Here is a 27,060-nt window from a genome sequence, read left to right on the forward strand (position 1 = left end):
GCCTGGGCTATTAGCAAGCAAACTTTGCCTACCTTGTGTAGTCACTCTGTGATAAAGTTCTATTCCCCTTCCAGCTCACATCGCCTAAGTTGGCATGAAACAGGAAAAGCTGGTTGGTGGGCCAGACCTCTATTCATCAGTGTTTTATTTTCAGTAGCCCGTTGTTGTGCAGTTGCACATAAACTGGATCACTATTGCCCCCAAAGATTTAGCCTTTTTTTGTATATCAAGGATTTTACCAATGACTGATTGCAGCCCATTCTAGCCCCAAAGGACCAGCTTGTCTTCTTGCATGATGTGTCTCTGACCCCTATAAACAATTCTGAAGTGGAGCAGAAAGTGAGGTTTTCTTGTGCCTTTTACAAAATAATATCTATACTCTGGAACCTTGGTCTCTAGTTTCAAAGGCTATACACCAGGCGAACTTTATGAAAGCTGCTTCTTCTCTGAAGCCAGATCGTGTTCACTGTGCCAAGAATTTATGAAAGATTGAAATGTTTTAAAGCAGTTGTTACAGGTAAGTATTGTTTCCTTTAATAAAACTCTTTGTACCCTTGCATAGCAAAAGTGACTGTTGTTTTGCTATTGATGCTTTCATAGGGTACGTGTGTTCATGATGGAACGTGGCAGTCAGCAATTCATGGATTTGCAGACCAGGACTGTTTGAGAAAGTTAAGAAAGCAAGTTGGCTACAAACCTCTTCCAGTCGTTGGTGCAAAGTTGAAAAGAAGGTTAGTGTGATTTCCTGTTGACATAGCAATTAACATTTATTTATTGGGCCAGTGTTCTGTAGCTTCGATATAGCTCAGTTGACTGGCTTGCTGATTTCTTATTTTCTGAGGGTTGTTATGCAACCAAAAATATCAGTTTGCCTAGTCAAGTCAAGTCAAGTCAGAATTTATATAGCGCACTACATACCCAGCGGGTCTCAAGGCGCTTGAGGAGGGGGGGGGGGAGATTACTTATCGAATATCCAGGTTTTAAGCTGTTTTCTGAAGGCTAGGTGGTTTTGAGTGAGGCGGAGGTGGATGGGAAGAAAAGTCCAGGTTTTGGCCGCTAAGTAGGAGAAAGATCTTCCCACCATGGTGGCTTTGTGGATGCGCGGGACGGCGGCGAGGGCTTGGTTGGACGAACGCAGCTGGCGGGTGGGGGTGTAAAAGGAAAGGCGCGTGTTGAGACAATCCGGTCCAAGTTCGTAGAGGGCTTCGTGTGCGTGGGTGAGGAGACGGAACGTTATCCTTTTGTTGACGGGAAGCCAGTGCAGGTCTTTCAGGTGACCGGAAATGTGGTCTTTGCGAGGGATGTCTAGTATGAGTCTGGCTGAAGCATTTTGGATGCGTTGGAGTTTTTTCTGCCGTTTTGCGGTGGTACCGCCGTAAAGGGTGTTTCCGTAGTCCAGACGGCTTGTAATCAGTGCGTGGGTGACCGTTTTTCTTGTTTCGGTGGGGATCCAGCGAAAAGTTTTTTTGAGCATGCGTATGATGTTGAAGCATGATGATGAGACGGCGTTGACTTGTCTGGTCATCAAGAGTGAAGAGTCCAGGATGATGCCCAGGTTCTGTGCGTGGTCCGTCGGTATGGGGGCTTTTCCTAGGGCCGTTGGCCACCAAGAGTCGTCCCAGGCGGAAGGGGATGCACCTAAGATGAGGACTTCCGTTTTGTCCGAGTTTAGTTTCAGACGGCTGTGCTTCATCCACTCGGCTACTTCTTTCATCCCTTCATGTAGGTTGGTTTTGGCGGTGATTGGGTCTTTGGTGAGTGAGCGGATCAGCTGAGTGTCATCAGCGTAGGAGATGATGTTGAGGTTGTGTTGACGTGCGATGGTTGCGAGGGGGCTCATGTAGACGTTGAAGAGGGTGGGGCTGAGTGATGACCCTTGCGGGACGCCGTAGATGACTTCGGAGGCCTCTGATTTAAAAGGGGGGAGGCGGACTCTCTGAGTTCTTCCAGCGAGGAACGAGATGATCCAGTCCAATGCTTTTCCTTGAATTCCGATGTTTCTGAGGCGTTGTATCAGGGTGCTATGGCAGACTGTGTCGAAGGCTGCGGAGAGGTCAAGGAGGATGAGGGCGACTGTGTCTCCGTTGTCCAGTAGTGTTCGAATGTCGTCTGTTGCTGCGATGAGGGCGGTCTCGGTGCTGTGTTTGGCTCGGAAGCCAGACTGTGAGGAGTCGAGTGATTTGTTGGTTTCGAGGAAGGCGGCGAGCTGATTGTTGATGGCTTTCTCAATGACTTTGGCCGGGAATGGGAGGAGCGAGATGGGGCGGTAGTTTTTGAGTTCGGTGGGGTCAGCTGTGGGTTTCTTCAGAAGGGCGCTGAGTTCGGCGTGTTTCCAGCTTTCTGGGAATGTGGCGGAGTTGAGGGAGCAGTTGATGACGTCTCGGAGATGAGATGCGATAATGGAGTTTGCTTTGTTGAAGATGTGATGGGGGCATGGGTCAGTAGGGGATCCTGAGTGGATGGAGTTCATCAGGTGGATGGTGTCTTCTGTGGTGATTGGGTTCCAGTTGAAAAGGTTATTCTGAGGAGGTGCAGGTTCGGAGGTGAGTGGGGTGGACTGGCTTACGAGTTGGTTGTCAAAGCTGTTATGAATGTCGGCAATTTTGTCATAGAAGAATGAGGCGAGGGAGTCGCAAAGGACTTGAGAGGGGGTGATGTCGTTTGAGCTGGCGGTGGGGTTGGTGAATTCTTTGATGATGTTGAAAAGTTCCTTGCTGTTGCGAGCGTTGTTGTCTAGTCGGTCTTTGAGTGCTGATTTCTTGGCTGTCCGGATTAGTTGGTGGTGTTTGCGGGTGGCGTTTTTGAAGGCGGCTTTGGGGATAGTGTTTGGGTCTTTTTTCCAAGTTTTCTCAAGGGAGCGACAGAGCTTCTTGGATTTCTTAAGGTCATCGTTGAACCAGGGGGCGTTCTTGCTTCCTTGCTTGATTTGATGTTTTTTCAAGGGTGCTAGTTTGTCGGCGGTTTGGGTTAGCCATTGTGTGACGTTGACGGCGGCTTGGTTAGGGTTTGTTGAGTAGGCAGGGGTTTTTGGAAGAAGCAAAGTGGAGATCTGGTCGATGGTCATTTTGTTACAATGTCTTCGCAGAGTTGGTTGAGGGTGGTTGTGGATCGTGGTCTTGTTGTAAATGAAGTGGATGCAACTGTGGTCCGTCCAGTGGAGGGGTGTGGTGTGAGTGAAGGAGATATGCTTACTGGAAGTGAAGATAGGGTCGAGTGTGTGTCCTGCATTGTGTGTGGGGGTGTTGACAAGTTGTTTGTGTCCGAGATTGGCGAGATTGTCCAGAAGGGAGGTAGTGTTACTGTCGTTGCTCTTTTCCAGATGGAAATTGAGGTCTCCCAGTAGAATGTATTCTTCCGAGGGGAGGGCGTGTGGGGTGATGAAGTCAGTGATGTCCTCGCTGAATTTTGTGCGGGGTCCTGGTGGCCTGTAGAGGAGGGTGCCTCTGAGTGTGGTCTTGGGGTCGGTGTGGACCTGGAAGTGATGGTGTTCGGCGATAGCTAGTTTGTCTTCTGAGCTGGTTGAGACACGGATGGTGTTCTTGTGGACGATGGCGATGCCTCCTCCTGTTTGTAGGGTGCGGTCCTTACGGATGATCTTGTAGCCGTCCGGGATGGCTATGGTGATGTCTGGGGCTGAAGAGGTATTCATCCAGGTTTCTGTTAGGAAGGCGATGTCCGGAGAAGTGGTGTCGAGTAGATTCCAAAGGTCGATGGCGTGTTTGTGAACCGAGCGGGTGTTGAGGAGGATGCATTTAAGGTGGTTGGTGTTGGATCTCTGTTTGGTGTTTGTGGGTTTGGTGTGGGTCTTGATGCAGGAGATATTGCAGGAGTGGCAGGTGAAGGGTCCATGGGTGTGTCCTGGTGCTGCTTGGGCGCAGTTAGGGGGTCGGCCGGGGTTAAGTGCTAGAAGGGTGGAGGCGTTGTAAGTAATGCGGGAGGAGAGGGTGATGCGGTGACCAGGGGGACAGGTGCTGGGCGCGGTCCAGGCGCGGACGGGCGTAGACGGGCTTACCTTTGGCGCACCTTCGGCGCGACCGCTGCGCGTGGACGCTGCGCGTTGGGACATCTGTCTCAAATGGATAGTGGAGGGGGCGGAGCGTGGGAGGGGCAGCTGGGAGGCGGGAGCGAGATGGAGGGAGGTCTCGGGTCAACAAACAAAATGGCAGCAACAACAACAAACGCTGCAATGCAGGGCGAGAATGGGGCACAGGCAGTGAGAGCAATGGGGCGCTATGAGGGCCAGATATAGATAAAGATACTGCCGCAGTGGAAGCAGATTCAAGCGCTATGCTAAAAGTCAATACAGTACAAAGGTAATGCACAGCCAAATACACACAGTCAAAGCGCTATGAAAATTAATACACAATTATGCACAGCCAGAGATAATGCCCAGAGGTGCGCGCTAGCGGTTCGAATTGCAAAAGCAGAGATAAGCGCTATGATACCAGAAGTTAACCATGCATACCTTTACCATCCAGATGCCTTTGCCATTCAGATGCCTCACATGGTAAGCATACTTAAGGTAAGTAAAACCTGTTTGTATGTATATATAGTGGCAGTAGGCACTCTGTAATTATAGTTAGGGCCACCAGAGAAAGGGAATTCTTTTGATTTGTGACCCTTAATAACCTTACACCTGTTTGATGAATGCCTGTGGAACTTTGCAGACCTGTTGCACTCGTTTAATTGTCGGAGGACTGGAAGTTTGGCTGATTATGGTCAAAGGGGTGAAAAGAAAAAAGGGGGTCCCAGAACAAGCTCGAAATCCAGTGCATTTTACATAGATTTTGTATTACATGTAGCGCGAAAACCGCCAGTCGGATTTTGCTGAAATTTGGCATAATTACAGTTTAGAAGTGCAGATGATTCTTCTGGGTTCTGCCGGTAAGTAGCGTACTTAATTTTTACTACATGAACAACTGAAGGATATAATGGAAACATATAAACAAATGCACAACAAATAGAATATATCTTAATCTATATAAGGTTTCTTTGCATGTTTTCTTGCTCACAAAATAAGTGGCCCAACAAGCTAAGGTTGTACCGTCACAGCATCGAAGTGGTTTCAGGATGAGGACTTTAAGTAAGCATTCCCACAAGTTTTAGCCTCTGAGTCGCTTAACAACTCACTGCTCAAACTGTCAGAGCATGCAGCATATACAATTTAATAAGGCAGAGTAGAGACACTGGCATTCTTATAGAAATATGTGTTCGAGGCATATGAGCTACAGAATTTATACTTTTGCATAGATCGCCATCTGGAGTTGGGCGTGGATGATTGTAGTTTGTTTTTGTCTTTGAAAAGGTTTTTGTAGTCACAAGATAGGTGACTACTCCCTTGGACGATAGTGCGCATGGGCATCGACTGCATCCTTAGATTGTTTTTTTCCGCCATCAGGTTCGGATGTAACTTCGGCGCTCCGGCTCGGTACTGTCTTTCCAAACCTTTTTCGACGTGCAAAATGTAAATGTAAATTGATACTTGTATAGTGCACTACTCACCCGCAAGGGTCTCAAGGCGCTTGTACGAATACCGCTGTGGAACCCATCCTGGCTTTCCCAGTGAGGCGTCCACTCCTGGGCACCCCCAAGGTGGAGGCCAGGCATCCTTAGCGTTGTGGGGGCCGTTGTGGAGATTTAGCAAGCTATTGCCCAGAGTTGCAGAGTGGGACTCCATGATTGGGATAGGTACCGAGGCGAGAATTATCAGGTCCGTGGAATTTTGAGCCCAAGACCCGCCGAGGCGGGGAATTGAACCCTGGTCCCGGGCTAGACCTCTGCATCAGGGTCTGCCGTTCTAACCATTGAGCCAAACTTCTCCACTATCGCAAAACATCACAAATCGACGGTATTGTTTTGTTTGTGTGCTTCGACGCGCGAACTCAAGAATCCCCGGAAGGGCCGAAGGAATTCTTCAGTAGCCCCGCCTCCAGGCCCGCTTCGAAGACGAAGGAAAAGCCTTCCGGTGGCTCGGAACCGAGTAAGCCGCATATCAGTGCCCAAAAAACACAGTTGGTACCGAAATCGGGAATTCATCCTACTCCTGCTACCCCAAAAAAGGCCTAGGTACTGAGTTCTTCTGTACCGAAAGACCACAAGGCCTTGGATCCGATCAAACCCCGAAAACCTTCGGATCCGAAAAAGATTACCGACTCGACTTCGAAGCTGAAGGAGCAAAAAACCCTTTCTAATGCTCTAGACCACAAATCAAAACCGCGTTCGGAACCGAAAACATCGGCACCAAAAGGCGACACCAACCTGGAAGAACTTTTTCAACCAGATCCTATTGATCCCAAACAAAAAACATTGCATGTGGACCCTAAAACAGGCCATATTGTTAGTCTCCCCACAAACAAGAGGAAATTTGACACCTCACACTCTCCTAAGGTGTCTGTAAAAACTGCAACTTCACCCGTCTCCTGTTCTTCCTACTAAACCTTTATCTCCTGAATAGTCTCCTATACACTCTCCTAGACTCTCTCCAAACTCGCCACTACGACAGGATGATGATGATCCCGGGGACGGGAGTGGACATACTGACCCTCCAGATGACCCTGATGATGACACTAATTTAACTCACTACAGACGTCCCCCACGATGATTGTGGCAGGCGTCCTGATCTATCGTCCCCCAGGCGGCAGGGAAGCTTTGTTAGTTCCCTGATGGAAACAGTCACGCAGTTGGCCTCTTCAACGACTAACTTTATGGTGTTAGGGGACATGAATCTTCATTTTAACGAACCGGCGGACTTAGTGGTAGCTGATTTGCTGGGTGACCTAAGAGCCTACAATCTTAGTTTAAAAAACTCAGGACCCTCGCATTCCAAGGGCCACCTCCTTGACCCCATCTTTTCGAACATCCCGTACCTTACAGCTCTGCCCGTTTGCCCTTTACCCTGGACAGACCATTTTCTGGTCCCGGTCAGTCTGCAAGTTGATCCAAGAACTGTCCCCTCCCGAGAGTTTATACCTTGGAAAGAGCTTGGTCCAGGTTATCAGTTGATATTTGGATCACTAAACTTGAAAGTTCGTGCCCTCCTGTAGCACTGGACCCGGTAATGGCTGATGCGGACTTTGAGCGCTGGATAACTAATTCCCTGGATGCCATCCTCCCTAAAAAGAGCGTGGCAAAGAGGGGAAAGAGGATGGGCTCTGCCCCATGGTACTCGCCGGAATTGCGAATCCCCAGGAAACGATGTAAGAAGCTGGAGAGGACTTGGAGAAAAAATTGGGGGTGGCTACCCGGGATGAATATCGCGCTGTGATTAGAGCATATAAAAATGCCCTTCGCAGTGCTAAGGCTCAATTTTTTGAGGAAAGAATAAAAAGTTCCTCCAACTCGTCGAGAGAGACGTTTAAAGTGGTGAAGGAACTCCTTAAAATTCTGGAGCCCCCGCTGATTCAGGATAATCCAGCTGAGAAGTGTAGAGAGCTAGCGGAGTACTTTCACTTAAAAATAGAGAACATCATAGGTGCACTGCCTCAAGTCGTGCAGACTACAAACACAGGCAATCAGATAGGAGGAGATTGTGCCCGTCTGGACATCTTTGGTCCAATCCCTGTAGCAGAGGTCGCAAAGGAGCTAGGATCCATGAAGAGTGGTTCCCCCGGGGATCCAGCCCCAATGACATTTCTGAAACAGGTGACATCTGTTGTGGCGGCCCCCATTGCGAACCTGATTAATACATCTCTTACCCAGAGTGTGGTGCCGCCGAGCTGGAAAAGAGCAGTTGTAAAGGCTCTCCTGAAGAAACCCAATCTGGATTCTTCAGATTTGGCAAACTTCAGGCCCATCTCTCTGCTGCCGGGTCTTGGTAAGATCGCAGAAAGACTGGTCAACCATCGACTGTCTGACTTTCTGGAATCCAACGGTCTGCTGCGAGAGTCACAAACGGGTTTTCGGCCAAGGCAGGGCACAGACACCACCCTATTGGCAGTCGTTGAGTAAGCAAGGAGCATTCTGGATTCAGGAGGGTCAGTGGCAGTGATCCTCCTGGACCTCAGTGCTGCCTTTGACACTGTAAACCACCAAGTGCTGATCCAACGGCTGTCCAATGGGGGGGTCACAGGAGTGGCGTTGCAGTGGCTTAGGTCATTTCTGTGCGGCCGTACCTATCAGGTTTGGGAAGGCAGCGAGAGTTCTACATCTATCCCCCTCCAGTGTGGTGTGCCACAGGGCTATTCGTTGAGCCCCACGTTGTTTAACGTTTATATGGCCCCCCTGGAGGATGTGGTTGCCCCTTTTGGGATAAAAATTGTCAGCTTTGCTGACGATACCCAGCTGGTGGTTGCATTATCCCAATTGGTGAAGAACCCAGACTCGCTGCGCCTATGCCTGTCCAATGTACACACTTGGATGTGCGAATCGTCGCTCAAATTAAACGGTTCCAAGACCGAGATAATGCTGTTAGGGCACAAGACTCCCTCACTTCCCTCGACCATCTGGCCTAGCTGCCTGGGTGAGCTCCCCAGCCCCAAGCAGGAGATTAAGAGCCTGGGGGTATGGTTGGAGCAAGATCTTTCCTTCAAGACCCAGGCTAAGAAAACAGCAGGGATCTGCTTTGGGCTCCTCCGCTCAGCCCGTAGAGTCCTGCCTCTCCTCCCCTTGCCATCGAGGAGGTTACTCATCCAGGAGCTAATTATTTCTAGGCTGGATTACTGCAATGCCATATTCCTTGGCGCCCTGGAAGCCACGTTCAGCAAGCGTCAGCAGGTGCAAAATGCTGCGGCCAGGATGCTGACTAATGCGCCAAGGAGGCAATCAGCTAAGCCCGCCTTGAAAACATTGCATTGGCTCCCGGTGCAAGAGAGGGTTAAGTTTAAAGCTCTCTGCACAGCACATAAAATCCTCCAGGGGAAAGGACCCCCTTCCCTAAGGATGTTAGTGGTGCCCTATAAAGCGAACAGAGCTCTTCGCTCTGATCAGAAACTTCTGCTTCAGGTCCCCAGAGTTTATAAGGCCCGTACCGGGGGCAGAAGATTCTCGGTGCATACAGACACCCTCTAGAATGCACTTCCACTGAAAATGCGTTTACAGACCTGCACTCTTCGTTTTCGGAAGCTTCTGAAGACACACCTCTTCCCGTCTTAAGATGTTAGATTCGGCTTTGCAGTGTGTCGGCGGATGTCTGGACAAGCGCTGGGATGCCCAAGGGTACCGCGCGCTATATAAGACTCATAATAAATAAATAAATAAATAAATGCTTAATCTTGTGAAGCAGCATTTTCTGTAAGCCTGCCATGTGTTTAAAGTATGATTATTCCTTGGCCCCGAATGCGACCTCGTCCATAAAAGCAGAGACAAAGTGAAGGTCAATGTCTCTATAGTGAGCTCCCTTCTCATTGTGTTTTCCCTCATGATCAACTCAAGTGCTGCTCTGGTTCCATTGTTACATAGCAACAGCAGCCTTGCACTTATACCCCGTCCAAGTCCGCACCTTCCCTGGGCGGTATACATTCTCAACAGCAGGAGATGTCCGGTCTCTCATTTATCGTCCATTCACAACCCAGACATTCCCTAACCTGATATCTCGGGTTCTCTAACATTCGCCGCAGTGACACAGAAAGCATGCAAAATAAAGTCAAGTTAGCAGTACATTTCACCAATACTACTCTGATGTACAGATTCTAGCTCCGATGTATAATTGCCCAGTCTCTGTCTCACAGTTGCGATGTGATGCTGAATGAGAGTCAACCTCTAGCATCACCTCTCTTAAATAAGGCACCTCATTCAGGAGAGGCTCCTGCCTTATTGTAAATTATGTTAGGATGCCACACAGTTGACCCTGCCCACACGCTCACTGAACCCAGCCCATTGCATGCAGCATCACAGCTCACATACTTTTCCTAAGGCTCTGACTGCTGCATAAACCGTTATCAGACTGACTCACCTGCCGGGGGAGCATACAGTGTGTCGAAGACGCCGGCCTGCTGCTACCAATTCCAGGAAGTGCACCGCAGCGCACCAAAGACGAGTGGCCTCCTTTGGACAGATACCGCTTGACAGGGGGCTCGAGCCACGTCCGCAATCAGCAGCAGAGAGACCACAAGACCGCATGGCCCACAGCACTGGACCCGACAGCGGAAAAAGTGTTTCCTGCCTCGGGCCTACCCTTGCTTGTTTGGCAGCTGGGTTCCGAGAGCAGGAGGGCTGCACCTGCATGGAACCTGCGCTTTTCACACAGAACATTGATGTTTAGCTCAAGACTACCCCAGCCAATCACTGGCTAGAGTCCTGTTATGGGCTTCCAGCCATTCAAATGCCTCCAAAGGTTCAGGCTTTCTGATAGCATTTCTAATTGGCAATGACCCCCAGAGTGCCCCCAGCTCGTATATTTTTTGTGATTTAATGTCTACTTGTCCTTCAGACAAAATAGACATTAAATCTTCTTTCTCATTTTAGAAATCTACTCGGTTCGGGTGTCGGGCGATATGATTCCCCCACCCCTGAAGCGCACTTAGATTTCTCCAGGCTCCAACCGAGCTATGTTGCACAGCCAGGTGGAGAACAGCAGGCACAGGCTCCCAGTCCTTGTGGGAGTGCAAAATCAGCCTGCTAAGACCAATCTTTGCGCTTCTCTCATGCTGGGTAATAATATTACCAACATGAGAGCAGCATTTGGTTTGGCACAGGGGAGACTGTGCCCCAGGAGCAGAAGAGCACTGAGGCGGTGGGCGGCAGGTAAGTTATCTTGGCCCCAGTATTGAAACTTTCATAGATTCCCATGCTTTTGTATCAATCCCCGTCGTCGGCATGGGAGCCTCGGTAACAAAAATACCATAGCAGTAGGTACAAAAGAGAAAGAAAAAGGCCTAGGCCTCATTCCCTTTTGTAGCATATCACCCTCTTTTTGTAGAAGAGACCAAACTTAGGCATCAGCCAATCAGAAGTGCCTCACCCCATAGAACCCTCCTGAAGGAACCTCAGAGCCTCAGATTTTCTACCGCTCGTTGTTCTTAGGGAGTCTCCTTTGAGCTCTGCTCATTTCATCTCTTTACAAAGGATTTTCTTCAAACTTTCTCTTCTGTATCGTTTTAGGATGGCTGACAGGGATAAGAAGAAGACCCTTTTCAAGCCCTGTTCCACCTGTGGCAAGAAAAGGTTGTTTGTGGAAGATAAACATAAGGATTGTATCTATTGCCTTTATCCGGATCATAAGGCAGAGGACTGTAAAATCTGCCGCACTTTCTCTACCCAGACCCTCCGGGATCGGGCTGGTAGACTTCTGACCTGGCTTCAGAAACAGAAAGAGAGGAAACATGGAGTTTCCAGTGACAGTGAGGAGTCATCATCAGGTGTGTCATCTAGAAGGTCAGTCAGAAGGGGTAGGGGTTCCCCTTCTCCTTCAGTGGAACACCCCTCTAAGGCCTCAAAAAAGACCCCCAGAGAGTCTGAGACCCTAGGTCCAGGCGAATCTCCTCACCACGGTGAAAAGGAGAGGGTAGGACCATCTACGCCTTCCACGGGTGTGAAGACTGTCCCAGCCTTCAAGAAGCCCTCTTCCCAATCTTCTGAGAGGAGTTCCAAGTCCTTGACGACGAAGGCGTCGTCGACGGAGGTTCCGTTGCCGAAAAAATTGAAGACGAAATTAAAATTGGTTCCGTCGACGAGCTCGTCGACTGGGGATTCGTCGTCGAAGGGATCGTCATCGAGAAAGGAAGCGTCGACGGCAGGTTCTTCAGCGCCGACAGGAGGTGTGTCGACAACGGCATCGTCGACGAAGGCGTCGACGAGTACAACAACGTCGACAACGAGAGTGACAGTGTCGTCGACGACGACTGTGTCGTCGACGACAACTTTAACGACGACGACAGCTGGATCGTCTGCAATTTCATCGTCGACGCCGCCAATCTCTTCGACGAGGATGCAACCATCGTCGACGGTACCGTCGACGATATTGTCATCTGATAACAGAGTTACTATTTCGGTCACGAGAATAACGCCGGAGATGACATCTCCTAGGAGAGTGACCCCCTTGCCACCAGCTTTGCTCTTTGAGGAAGGGGAGTCAGATGAGGATGACCAGGACTCGTATGGCTAGAGTAAAAGTCCCTCTCAACTTCTGGTCAAATGTCAAGAGATGGATTCTGAGGGAGAATATGACCGGGAGGATGGTGATCATGTTGAGCCGGCCAAGTCACAACATTATTCTGGGCAGGACATGGTTACAGTTCCATCTTTATTCCTGCAGGACCTGCATAAAATGCTGCAGGACTACAAATCTAAGGCAACAAGGCCGGTTCTGGCTCCAGCAGCGCTTGCAACGCCTGTTTTGGCCCCTGCCTCAACGGCTGCTCCTGAATTGCCTGCGCAGCCGTCCCCTCAGCCTCAAGCATCGATTCCGCAAGAACCTTCCAGGCCGGCGGACACCCATGATGATTCCTAGGATGAGGATCAAGATTCGGATCATGGATCTAGTCATACGACTGAATGGGATGAATACATCATTCCGGACCCTTCATCTCCATGTCCGGATCCAGTAGATTCCCCGCCAGCAGACATAGGAGGTTTCCATCAGCTGATGGAAAGAGCAGCAGGCAGGTTGAAGTTGGCTATGCCTGCAGTGGCCACAGAATGTTTCTTGTACGACTTCAAGGAACCCTACCGGAAGACGACAAGGTCCATACCTATAGTATAACATCTGTGGGAGGAAGGCCTTAAGGCTATGAAGAACCCAGCGACGGTGGTCCCTGTGCTACCGCGTTTGGATAAGAAATACAGAGCACCTGATGATGGACCGGCTGCCTTGACGGGCCACCCTAAACCAGACTCAGTTATTTCACAAGCGGCGCAGAGGAAATCCAGCAACCCCTCTGCTCCCTTAACAACTCCTCCGGACAAGGAAGGGCGGTGTAGGAGAGTAGGGTCTGCAATCCTATGGTCACCCCCGATTTTTGCTTTTTGCTTCACTGGTTTACGACTTTCCCTGGCTGTGGGCCTGCTAATCAGACCCACAGCCTCGCTGTTCTCTCTCTAAATTGACAAGCATGTACCTTAGGTGCATTTACCAATTGGTACTGGGCCACCGTATCAGTCCCTGTACAGCATACCTTAGGTATCCAGGGCATAGGTGTACCCAGGGCCTACCAGGGGCTGAAGCATGTATTATGCCACCCCTGGCTGGCCATCTAAACAGACACAACTGGCTGCACGACAGCTGGGGCAAGGTGGTGTAATCACCCTTTGCTTTAGATATAGTATTCCTATATCTAACCCTAAAATGGACACATATTTTTCTATCAGTCACTCCTATGGCAGGCCTTATCAATCCTGAAGGCAGAGTGCTTGGAATTATGTGAGATGGTGCTCTGGCATGAGCTGAGCCCGTTTGCAGTTTGCGGAACCAAGTCCTAATAGCTGTTCCATGATAACGCTATACCATATACTCTTACGTGCATTATGAACCTCGCGGTCAAATGCTAACTTTGGTATAGCATTATCAAAACATGTCGAGTAAGGTGTCATACGAATTGGAATACTAACCCTTCGCCAATTCTGGCGACGGGGGTAGCATTCCACCCTTCTACAGGGACACGACATGTATGTAACTGTGAACCCCGGTTAAAGACTCGAGCCTCAGCATCACAAAATGGATGCTGCCACCACAGACACAAGTCTGACCTCCTGCTGCTGGGAGTCCTTCCAGAGAGGGAGGCTTGGACACAGGGTTTCCTGCCTTGGGAGGTGCTAGCACCACCCCAGACAGGATTTTGTGTATTAGGTAGGACAGGGCTGAAAGGAATGAGACATGCCTGGGGCACACAAGGTGTCCCTGTGCATACACCGGTCAGAACCAGTTCCTGGGGCACTCCAGCCCCATAGCTGGCGCAAGACGGACAAAGGAAAGGGGGTGTAACCACCCCCCTTCCTGGTCCCACCCAGAGGAGGGACCTAGTCGTAGTGCAGCCCCCTTTAGGAGAATAAAGGTAGGAGCTGGGCCCATTCCAAATCAGATTAATCTTGACAACTTCCACGAAGAAACTCTTGACCTTCGACCTCCTGATTCCAGAAGACTGAAGAATCTCCCCTATGGTCAGGGAGTGACCATCCTGCTTCGCAGGCACCATCAAGCTCCTGTGCGGTTTGCTGCAGAGTCCTTTCATCCCGGAATCCGACGACCCAGCTCGACAAGACCCGGACCTCCAGACCTCTCTGACCTCTACCCACATCCACAGCACAGCTGGGACCCGTGGGTGTGACGAGCAACGTGGAGACGGCCATCTTGAGAAACCTGCACAGCGCTTCCAGCACGACCGCCGAGGGATCCTCGAGTGAGTAAATTGGGGTCTGAGAAACCCCACACCGACGCAGCTCCTGCACCAAAGACCAGCCCCCCAGCATCCACGAGATCTGCGTGGGGCCCTTTTGCCTGGTTGCTGCTTGTCCTGTTGTCTGGTCACTCGCCGGCTGGCTCGTGACCTCTGAGACAACGATCCGAAGAATCCAACACTGCTGGTCTGGTCCCCCAGACTGGCCCTTGCTTCCTTGTAAAGGAGAAGCGCCCCGGACCCTCCTGGTCCGCACCAGACGCCATCTTTGTTCCACCGCGTGGCTTGCATTAGCCAAGGCCTGTTGCCCAGATCGACGATCCGACACCGCCAACAGCAGCAGACTACGTGGGACAGCTCGTGCCTCCAGCCTGGTCGTGAAGAGCAGCTCCTGGTCCGCGCAGCTACAGAGAGAAGCGACCCTTCCTTCACCTGACTGCGGCAACAGCATCTGGTTCCCTCCTGGTTCCAGCAACGTCACTGGCTAGTGACCAAGACTCTGTCCCCTTCCCTTTCAGGACTCCTTCTTCTAAGTTCCATCCTTGGAACCACCGGACTCCTCCATCTGGCTGCCTGCCAGCAACTCCTTGTTTCAGGCATCACCGGGATCAACACAGCAAACCCGACGCAACTTCAGCCCTATGCACCCGCAGCCTGTGGGTTAGGTAACTAAAGCTTCTAGGTGCTGAAGTCTGTGTACACTATCCTAGTGTCCAGGTCCACTGTTGTTTTCCCTCCATCCAGCCGGGTTCGTCCAGAATCCGTAACTTTCTAAACTGTAAGATCCATAGACGTTGATACGCATCCCGCGTGAGAGTTCCCACTCCGCACGTGAGCCCCGTGGGCCTCCTGCTCCTTACTTACCTAGTTTGTAGTGCAGTCCCAGCGGTCCTCCAGCCTCTGGATCTCCTTACAGTACTTTCCTTCCTCACATTCCATTGTTTTGAGTATATGGCTTGTCGTGCCCCTAAGGCGCACTTGTAAATATTGTGCGAACTCGTATTTCCTTGTAGTAGTGTCATGTGCTTAGCCCTCTGACCTCATAAAGAGTTCAGAGGTGTATGTTAGTTAATACATATCTGTTTATTTTCATAACAACCTGTGTGGTGTCCTTTCCCTTGGTATTCAAGGGGTTATATGTGGTAAAACAGCTGGCTTCACATGCCATTCAGAGTTTAGCCTAAAGACTGCTTTTGTCCACGCTACTAGGATAGCTGGTCTATAAGGTTGACTTACAACCAATCACCATAAGGGTTGTTTGGACTGATACAAGGTGATCACTAGAACTAGTGAACATCATATATCAGGCCAACTTCTCACAGGCGGAAATTGGATAATGCTGGGAAAAAAGTTTTTGTCGATGGCGAGTCTTCTGGTGCGGGCTGCCAATGCCCTGGCGATATTAGGCAGATATGACCGCCAGCATTGGTGTGACGTTGCTCCGTTCTTAGACCAGCTTCCTCCAGAATCGAAATCAGAGACAAAAAAGATCTTGCAAGGAGAGGCAACTTCAATGGAGGCCATTGACTGTGCTATGGACATAGCCACAACGGCGTTTCGTTCATTGGCTGGGGCTGCAGTCCTCCGTCGCCAGGGGTGGCTGAAGGCTACCTGGTTTCGACCTGAGGTTCAGAACAAGGTCCTGGATCTCCCCTTTGATGGGGAGGCACTATTTAGGAAGCTAATCGATGACATTCTCCAGGAGATCAATAAAGACACTGAAACCGCCAGATCCTTGGGTACCCTTCAGTATCGCAAGTCTCCTTTTAAGGGTTCCAGAGGCAGAGGTACGAACTACAGGGGATCCTATCAACAACAATGTTATTCATCCACCGGCTCAGGTTCCCAGCAGTACCGCCAGCCTTATCAACAGAGACAGGGCCAATCTTCTAACTACTCCAGGCCTTACAACAAAGGAAAATAGGCTCGCCAGGGACGTGATGCGTCCAAGCGACAATAGCGGCCTCCTGGCTCTTCCTACTGTTCCCTCCTCCAAGAACTCATCCGTTGGAGGCAGGGTAGCCAAATACCTTCAAAATTGGTCCAATATAACATCGGACCGTTGGGTGCTCAACATCATTCGGAAAGGCCATACCTTGGAATTTACGCAAGTCCAGCCACCCAAGCCCCCGGCAGCCATTCCATCGAAACACCTGCGTCTCCTGTGGCTCGAAGTCCAACAGATGCTCCGGAAGGGAGCAATAGAGCTGGTTCCCTCCAATCAAAGAGGACAAGGATTCTTTTCCAGGTTCTTCCTGGTAAAGAAGACGCTGGAGAAATGGCGCCCCATTTTAGATCTCAGGGAGCTCAACACCTATCTCATCTCCCTATCTTCCGGATGGGCTCTCTCGAAGACATCTTGCGACTCATCAGCCCGGGGGATTTCATGGCCACACTCGATCTCGAGGATGCGTACTTCCATGTCCCGATTCACCCAGTACACAGAAGGTTTCTACAATTCACAGAAGCCAAGAGCCTCTTTCAATTCAGGGTTTTACCCTTTGGACTCCGCTCAGCCCAGAGGATTTTTACAAAGGTGCTCGCGCCAGTAGCAGCATTTCTGCGAAGAAACCATTTTTAAGTCTTCCCCTACCTGGACGACTGGTTGCTGAAGGCCCCGTCCAGGGAAGCAGCGCGGGACGCTGTTCAGGCTTGTACAAATTTGTTTCAGAATCTGGGACTCACTCTAAACAAAGAAAAGTCATCCCTAGTCCCGTCCAGAAAGGCTCGTTTCCTGGGAGCCATCCTGGATTCAAAGCTCTCGAAAGCCTTCCCGACTCTGAAAAGGAGGGAGAAACTACAGACCTTGGCTCTGAACCTACGAGAAAGTAGGTGTCTTTCAGTACGCCGCTACAAATCTCTGCTGGGAGTAATTTCATTGTGTATTCCTTTGATTCCTCACTGCAGACTGAGGATGCGTCCTCTGCAGGAACAACTAAACATCCAATGGAAACAGGTTCATGGATCATTCGAGGACAAGGTGACCGTCACTCCAATGATGAAGGAAGCGGCCTTATTGTGGACAGATCAAAACAACTTGTCCCAAGGTCTATCCTTCGTAAACGATCCGTCTCGGTCTCTTCACGATCAACGGCTCCACATTCAATCTTTTGGAGCTAAGAGCAATAAGACTGGCTCTGCAAGCCTTTCTTCCCCGCTTAGGAGGTTCACAAGTGTTCATCAGAACGGACAACACCACGGCTATGCACTACGTGAACAAAGAAGGAGGAACCAGGTCTCTTCCGTTGTCTCAGGAAGCTCAACAGATCTGGGAATGGGCGATACTTCACGGAATATCGCTAAAGGCGGAACACTTGCCAGGAGTTCTAAACGAGAATGCCGACAGGCTGAGCAGGTCATGCTCAGTCAGCCACGAGTGGGAGTTGAACCAGCGAGTTCTGGAAGAGGTCTTCAGCCAGCGGGGCAGACCGGAGGTAGATCTCTTTGCCACACCGACCAACAAGAAATGCCGGTCTTATGCATGCAGATTTCACCACCAAGGGTCATTGGGGAATGCGCTTTCGATAGCCTGGTCAAGGACATTTGTGTACGCCTTTCCCCCCATCCCTCTGATTCCGCGGCTCATCAGGAAGATCAAAGTGGAACCATGCAGGATGATCTTGATAGCCCCTGCTTGGCCGAGACAGTTCTGGTACACGGAACTCCATCTGTTGTCGCTAGCTCCTCCTCTTCCATTGAGGACTATTTCAGAACTCCTCACAATGTCCGAAGGACAGGTTTGTCACCCAGATCCACTTTCATTACACCTGACAGCATGGCTCCTGAGCAGCGAGAGTTTATGAATCTCCCCATCTCATGCAAGATTAAGGAGGTCCTTTCCCAGGCGAGGGCTCCTTCAACGAACAGGACCTACCGGTTAAAATGGAAAAGGTGTTGTATCTGGTGTAGGAGAGAAAAAATTGACCCCTTCGCTTCAAAGCCTCATCAGCTTCTGCCTTATCTGCTATCCCTGGCTAAGTCGGGACTAGCCCATTCGTCAATTAAAGTTCATTTGGCGTCCATTTCGAGGTACAGAAGGTCTGGGTCTGGACCTTCGTTGTGGTCTTCCAGGATTATCAAAACAATTTCTTACGGGCTTGTTCAGAGTCTATACACCAATGAGGCCTCCGCCTCCTACTTGGCATTTAAATCTAGTCCCCTCTCAGCTCATGAAAAGCCCATTTGAACCAATTCATCGCTCTGACTTTAAGTTCCTTTCATGGAAATTGCCTCTACTCCTCGCCCTTACATCGGCTAGACGGATTGGAGAGTTGCAGGCCCTTACTATCCAGGAGCCTTTCCTACCATTTAAAAGGAACACTGTAATCTTGAGAACTAACCCTAGGTTCATACCCAAGGTACCCTCGGACTTCCACTTGAATGAGCCGGTTATTCTGAAAGCGTTCTTTCCTCAACCGGCTACACCAGCGGAAAAGACGCTACATTCTTTGGATGTACAGCGGTGTATAAAATTCTACTTGGAACGTACTAAGGGATTTCGGAAATCCTCTCAATTGTTTGTTGCCTTTATGTGGTCCAAGGAAAGGTCTCCTGCTGTCCAAGCAGGGGGTAGCAAGATGGAACACAAGTGCCATTCTGCATTGCCATACTGCGGCAGTGAAACCTCTGACTGGCAGGATTCAGGCACATTCCACAAGATCGGTGGCATCTTCAACGGCCCTCTTTGCGGGGGTGCAGATTAAAGACATTTGCAGAGCTGCTACCTGGAGCAGCGTCCACACCTTTGCCAAGCATTACTGCTTGGAGTCCTTACAGCAAGATGATGCGGCAGAGGGACAGGCTGTCCTGAGGAACCTCTTCCAATAATTGGTGAGCTTTCCTTTCTGTCCCACCTTCCGTTGTTTGCACATTTTGTATCTTTATGTCATGTTGGCTATTGCAATGTTTTTATTACACAAAATGTGTTATTTATTGCTAACTACTAGCTACTCTGATACAAAAGAATGGGAATCTATGAAAGTTCCAATACTGGGGCAAGAAAACAAGTTACTTACCTGTAACTTTGGTTCCCCAGTATTGGTAACTTTCATAGATTCCCATGCGCCCACCCACCTCCCAGAGGAAAGCTCAGCCTACAACAGATATGGTGACTGATACACAACGGCTACGAAAATCTGAGGCTCTGAGGTTCCTTCAGGAGGGTTCTATGGGGTGAGGCACTTCTGATTGGCTGATGCCTACGTTTGGTGTATTTTACAAAAAGAGGGTGATATGCTACAAAAGGGAATGAGGCCTAGGCCTTTTTCTTTCTCTTTTGTACCTACTGCTATGGTATTTTTGTTACCAAGGCTCCCATTCCGACGACCAAAAACTATCGCCCTATCTCACTCCTTCCATTCCTGGCCAAAGTCATCGAGAAAGCTGTGAACAACCAGCTCGCCGCATTCCTCGAAACCAACAAATCCCTCGACCCCTCACAGTCCGGCTTCCGAGCCAAGCACAGCACTGAAACCGCCCTCATCGCAGCAACAGACGACATTCAAACTCTACTGGACAATGGAGACACAGTCGCCCTCATCCTCCTCGACCTCTCCGCAGCCTTCGACACAGTCTGCCATAGCACCCTTCTACAGCGCCTCAAAAACATCGGAATCCAAGGAAAAGCACTGGAATGGATCACCTCGTTCCTCTCCGGAAGAACCCAGAGAGTCCGCCTTCCACCATTCAAGTCAGAGGCCACTGAAGTCATCTGCGGCGTACCTCAAGGGTCCTCACTCAGTCCCACCCTCTTCAACGTTTACATGAGCCCCCTCGCGGCCATCGCACGCCAACATAACTTCAACATCATCTCCTACGCCGACGACACTCAACTGATCCTATCACTCACCAGAGACCCTAACACGGCCAAAACCAACCTACACGAAGGAATGAAAGAAGTAGCTGAATGGATGAAGCACAGCCGTCTGAAACTGAACTCAGACAAAACAGAAGTCCTCATCTTAGGTACCTCCCCCTCCGCCTGGGACGACTCTTGGTGGCCAGAGGCCCTTGGAAAAGCACCCATCCCGACGGACCACGCACGGAACCTGGGCGTCATCCTGGATTCCTCACTCTCGATGAACAGACAAGTCAACGCCGTTTCTTCATCTTGCTTCAACATTCTTCGCATGCTCAAAAAAACATTTCTCTGGATCCCTACCGAAACTAGAAAAACAGTCACCCACGCTCTGGTCACGAGCCGTCTGGACTACGGAAACACCCTCTACGCCGGCACCACCGCAAAACTCCAGAAAAAACTACAACGCATCCAGAACGCCTCAGCCAGGCTCATATTAGACATCCTGCGTAAAGAACACATCTCTGATCACCTGAAAAACCTCCACTGGCTCCCCGTCAATAAGAGGATCACTTTCCTGCTCCTAACCCACGCACACAAAGCACTCTACCAAATCGGACCCGAATGCCTCAACACACGACTATCCTTCTACACCCCCTCCCGCCAGCTACGATCCTCCAACCAAGCCCTTGCCACTGTACCTCGCATCAACAAAACCACCATGGGAGGTAGATCCTTCTCCTACCTAGCAGCTAAAACTTGCAACTCACTTCCCACTCACCTTCGCCTTACTCAGAACCACCTAGCATTCAGAAAGCAACTCAAAACGTGGATATTCGACAAGTAACTCCCTACCCTTCTTCAAGCGCCTTGAGACCCTCTGGGTATGTAGCGCGCTATACAAATCTTTTGACTTGACTTGACTTTTCACTCATGGCAGCCACCACTGACACCCTACCCTAATCCTACCTATACTACTGAGATCATAGTGAGAGTACCGTCTGCCAGATCTCTTGGGACACCCCAACTCCCCATACCTGTGTATTATGTATCAGGAAGCCAGTCTGGTTTAGAAAAGGCCACCTTCCTTTGCAAGGTAGAGGTTGGAATCAGCAGGGCTGCAACTCAGTCCCATGCAAAGCATTCCAGCATAATTCATAGAAATGCTCCTCTGAGGAACTTAGTTCAGAGGCAGTTTATATTATCAAACCCCGGTTCTATTTGCACTATGTGAGTGATTCTTTGCTGATGAGATTGTTTGTCTTTCCGATTCAGAACTGTCTCCAACCGGACAACTAAAAGCAAGGGCAACGTGCTCAGTATTCCTTATCCTTAGACAGAGTTTACAAATGGCATAATAAAATGCTAACTAAGAAATGTGCAGGAAACAGGACTTTCTGAGTACGTTATGTATGTGCAAAGAATGTAAAAAGTCACACTCTAAAAAGATGTCAAGTTTAAACGTGTACTCTAAAATGGAGTATTTGATCACGGGCCCTGTTAAACCCCACAGCACATGGGGTGTCTAGGTTATTGGAATTTGTGACATATCAGAGAGCAGAGGTTCTGTAAGTGAAACAGCCAGGCAATAATGAGCCCAATGCATTTGGGATATTTAGAACACTGTTAAAGTCTGCTCACATGCCGATGAAAAGTCTGAAAATGTTAATTAACCAATAAAAAATATAGCTACAAGTCATAGAAACAAGTGATAAGGGGATCCTCTAGATTCTCAAATTAGCATAAGCTGCACAATCAAATACAAGTCACAAATGTATAGGTTGCTTAATAGAGTGCTCCAGCTAAGGCAATATGATGAGACTGAAACAAAGAAGTTGCACAGTTGCAGGTTTCTGAAGTTATGAGAAAGTACACAAACAAACTTTAAAAAAGATATAGAAATGTAAACTCTTGCCTCTGAGGAATCTCATTGAAAATGTCTTGCTTTCATTGCCACACATGAAAACAAGCCTTTGCACTCCATGGATAAACAGAGCATGAAGGCACTAAGCAAAAAAGATGGCGGTAGCAATTGCAGTTACTCTAGTGCTTTTTTCCCCTAAATCTCAACCATGTATGGCTTCATTTATTCTGTGGCAGGGATACAACTTTATGGTAATCCTTCCCTTCTGGGAGAAACAGAACATGATGAAGGAAAAGAAGAATTTGCAACTGTTTCGAGGCATGGTGTGTACAGATCACCTTGGAACTCCTTTGTGAATTTCACTGATGATTAATAATATATATATATATATATATATATATATTATTACAAAAAAGAGGATTCATAAAATATTGCTCAGAGTCATAGATGACTGATGAGGTAATAGGTAATACATTTCTCTATGCTTCATCTGGAAATGTAAGAGCGTTCCCACTCTCTGGGCTAGATTTACATAGCTAACATACACTTTTTGAATAATGTACACTTTAGATGTAGTTTACTACTTAAGGCTTATTCCCAAAATCCGAGTGTAAGTTATAAAAACAAAATAAAGTAGTAAGTGTAAAACTACACATAGCAAGCCACTGGTAACCTCCAAAGACAATAATGGAGTTAGGGACTTAAAATGAAACTCCATAATATATAATGGTAAAATAAATTATTTTACATTCTTAGAATATAAAGGAATACAATTGAATATTAAAAAATATAAAATAGTACATATTTATTATTTAATTATAAAATATTTTCACATCCTATTTTGAACTTAAAAATTAAAGCAACACTTTTTTATTAAAAATATGCTATGCTTGTCCTAAGCTTACCCTCAAGAATCGTGCACACTTTGTCACTGCATCGTAATACATTTGTTTAATCATCAGGAGCACATACTGTACCTTGTCTAATACTGGTTCTTTTGTTTTGGGACGTTAACAGGCCTGGACAAGTAATAGTGATGTAGAAAAAAGCATAACTGTGGGCCACATAGTGTGGCCTACAAGAAGATGGAAAGCAGGATTAAAAGAATTAAACCTGAACCTGATTTGTTCTGCGGTTTTGGGTAGCTGAAAAGCGGGGCTTGTATTTACTTAGACACAGTAGGTTGTAGTCCATCCTTTGAAATCTCATTCAGACCCCATACACATTTTTTATTCCCACGCGGTATATAATGCTTCTAATTATTTTTCTCTATAGTACCTGACCAACTTTTTGGTACTACATTAGGAAGCTGAAAACTTCAACATCTTTTTTTCTCGCTACTAATTTTCTTTTAATCTTTCCCCTTATGCTTCACTTTTGATTTATGGTCAGGTCCATTTAGTCTACTTGACTCGCGTATAGGTATCTAGCCAGACCTATGGTAGTTAAGTATATTTAATAACGTTAAACACATTCCGCTTTGCCTTAAAAGACGCCTTCACTTCGCTAATATCTTTTGGCGGATTTTGGCGGAGAGATTCACTAGTTCCTCAGAATTCTGCAGAACTAGCTAAAACATTGCAGAGCTATTTATAGGCTCTTTGATGCTGACCAATTTCTGATGGATACGCCTTCCTGGAGAGTCTTCAATTTGGGAGTCCTCGACTTGCAATTTATCCATCCAAAGCTTCAAACTGGTCTTGAAAAGATTTTCTCTGGCAGTTCTCTCCTGCACTGCTAAGTGGTGCAATGCCTATCCAGCTGCGATTTTCCACTGAACCCAACGACGCTGGGGATATATTAGCATCAGTCAGTACACTGGCATCCGTTCATGTTTTTATGCATCTCATCAGTTCAGACCTGGAGCTGTCGGTGCCTTACCGACTGTATTCAGTAATTAGACAGTAGGTCAAGTGTCTCTTCCCAAAATGTTGTGATAGATGAACAGCATGCAAATGTATATACAAATTATGTGGTGCCCACTGCGAGTCTGGGGTGCAATCAGTAGAGGAGAGGGGGGTACTAAGGAGGGAGTTGGAATCTGGCTGAGGGGGTGTTAGCCAGTATGTGGTTCAGTCTGGCCAGGTTAAGCGCCCTCTCATTGAGACATGAACACTTTGGAATTGCCCATCCGTTCATCATTTGCTGGCTTTTGCGACTAGTGAGTTAACACGCAGTTATTACAGCAGAGACCATGAGAGTAGGGGGGTAGCCCCTAGAAAGTTGTGGCAATAGAGTTCCCCAGACACGGGGAAAGACTTTGAGATTGTCATTACGTTTTTACGTGACTTTTTCATGGCTGCCCACTCTATGAAGCCAATCAGCCATTCAGAGGAAGATAGGGTGCAAGGCTGTCGGCAGTGTCCCAGAATGCAGATTTATGCTAATGCAAGTGACATGGACAGCCAGCAATGTGTGTCAGTTGTTGAGACCAGGATTTCAAATGTATTGTAGGGGGTGACCAGCTGGTAGGAGGGGGTTATCAGGAAGGAGCTGTATTGACTCAAGTTGGCCTACACATTTGTCCTGTAGTGTTCCAGCGCTGGGCAGGTCCAGACTATACAGTGTCTATTCCAATTATTAGCACTGTATGTCCAAAAGAGATAATACTGTACAAACTTAGCCATGTGTAACTTCCAGTCATTTAATAGCTTGAAGTATAAACACTCCCGAAGGACCCTATCATGGTCAATGATTAGTACTCACCAATCTTCAAGGGAGTACTCTTTAAGAATGAGTATCTGCCATGTTCATTGGACGGAGTTGACATTGGGGCCAGAGTGCACAGATTATAAGTGGTTGTTATACAATCCAGACACCAGTCCCCGGGGCTGACCTCATAGCTGTAGATATTGGAGGATGGGGGAGGTCAAGAACACCATTGGCAAAGGACCCATAGAAAACAGTGGGCTAGTATACAATATTGATTGAAGTCCAATATTTTGACTGAGATCTTACAACTCTCCTCCTCTGTGGTGGAGCCCCTGGTTCTATTTAATTAAGTAGTCTTGGATTTTGTGCTTGTTGAAAGGATAAAATATTATTTTTGAGTACCTGCTATCTCAGGTGTGCTCTAGGCGATCCTAACTTTTGTCCTCTCATCCATCACTGAAAAGCTTGGCTGTCCAAATGTCTTTGTTGAAGCAAAAGTCAGCGGCACCTCCTGAGAGAGAAACAAAGAAACCTAACTAAATGGATCAAAAAGCCAGTGCTGAAGGCAGCTGGGCCCTCTGACCTACTGTTGCAACTCGCTTCCTTGCCTGAAATGTTCATGTCTTTTGTCAATTTTCCACACTTGTTGATTAGTTTGTCAATCAACAAGAAAAAGGAGTTTACAGACCTGATTAGTGATGCTTGGATGCATCCATACAGATCTTGAATGGTAGCCTGGACTCTGCGGATACTGTTGGTCAGTCCATGGGCATGGTTTTCACACTGCATTGGCATGCATGAATTTGTTCCACTGGCTTCTCTGGAGATGTCCAAGCTTCAGTCATGAGTGTCCCCCTTGATGACGAGTGGCAGTTCAGAGAGAAAAAGCTGACTCTTCCCTGGACCGCTACAACAAACAGTAAAGTTATTTCTCACTTGATTGGCCTCTCTTCCCCAGCACACAGTTTAACCAACCATACAGGAATCTTTGTGGCTACTCCAGACTGAGTAATTTCTGGCAGAGACAACCTTTGGCTGGCCGGCCATCCCAGCTGCTATTCAACTAATTCTGTGTCAACAGTGGATGTTGATCAACAGCAGATAAGGTCTCTTCCATCGTCAACTGGCTCTGCTGCCTCAAGCCCTCTCTGGCCCCACCTCACATCACTACCTTTTAGTTTTTGGAAGTATTTACATTTTTCCACCAGTTGGAAGGTAATCACAATGAATTGCTGGTCATCCATCTGTCTTGCAATGGCTATGCACTGCCGGTCCTTTCCCTCCCTCCGGACTGCCCTCTTTCCTCCATGACATGCTCTTGAGCATGCACCTTGCTTTTGAGGAAGAAATCCTTGGCCCAGTAATCAGAGTCACCATAACAGCGGTGCTTCTGGAAGACAGGAGCACAGGATTATATTCCTTTTACTTCTTAGTCCTTAAGAACGATTGTGGTTTGAGACCTATCCTGGATAGTCACGTTCTAAATGTATTCATTTGCAGGAAAAGTTCAAATTGCTGTCCCTGAAACAAGATCTTCTAACCCTTCATGCAGGAGACTAATTGAGCTCCCTTGTTCTTCAAGGCTCCTGCTTCTTATTCCAATTCTTCTCGCCGAAAGACGTTATCTGAGGTGCAAGGTTGGGTCCCAGCACTACTGCATAGTGGGTCTACCATTTGGACTGACAACCGCTCAAATCATCTTTATGAAAGTGCTGATGGTTGTGGTGGTTTCACTTTGATACAAGAGCTTGAATTACATATTTCCCACACCTCAGCCCCACCTAGTGTTTCTAGGCGTTATCATACAGCCGATTTGCTTTGTTAATCTCCCGGGTAATTAAATACTTTAGCCTGCCTACTTGAGCCTATTTTATCTGGCTGTAAAGGGTTTGAGAATTAAAATTACCGTACTTATAACTGTGAATGACTTGCATTGTTTATGATAACCTGTTAACAGTTTATGATTGTTTGCATTGTTCCAGTTTATTTAAGATCCAATTTAAGTAGTGGTGTTTTTTTTAGATTGACAAGACAGTATCACAGATATTGATTTTAATTGTTTCCTTTCAGAGGATCTTTATTTTATTCGCCTGAAATGAAAAAGTATTCCATTCCATTCCTGGGATCAGATGCCTCCGTGGTAAAAAGAACTCAGCGTCACTTGCATGAGTGTTCGCAAGAATCTCCTGTAAGTTAGTAAGAATAAGAAAAGTGACCACCATGTGTACTAATTTAGTGACTATTGTTAACTTCCACCATTTGCCTGGCTATATGTAATGTTTAATTTGTTATGTAACTCCCTTACTCATAATGGAATATGTGAATTGCTTCATTAATGTGAGGCTTATATTTTCTAGGCAGTATGCTTGTCCATTTTAAGATGAATCTGCAGAAGCCTTCTCAGTCAGAAACAAAACATTTTTTATTAGTACTGCTATTACTATGAACATTATTAGGATTCTTATCATTATGTTTATTAC

At 47.9% G+C, this 27,060-nt stretch overlaps 1 protein-coding gene across 1 annotated transcript in view; it reads left to right on the plus strand.

Annotated features, from left to right (window-relative positions):
- SCCPDH (saccharopine dehydrogenase (putative)) overlaps positions 1-27,060 on the plus strand; it is a 340,744-nt gene that overhangs the window by 141,089 nt on the left and 172,595 nt on the right. Inside the window, exons 6-7 of the mRNA XM_086927202.1 lie at positions 601-731; positions 26,651-26,768. Of these exons, the coding sequence (XP_086783328.1) occupies positions 601-731; positions 26,651-26,768 (249 nt within the window). The remainder of the gene's footprint in view (positions 1-600; positions 732-26,650; positions 26,769-27,060) is intronic.

Source organism: Lissotriton vulgaris, chromosome 6 (assembly GCF_964263255.1).
Source record: "Lissotriton vulgaris chromosome 6, aLisVul1.2, whole genome shotgun sequence".
NCBI classification, from domain to species: Eukaryota; Metazoa; Chordata; class Amphibia; order Caudata; family Salamandridae; genus Lissotriton; species Lissotriton vulgaris.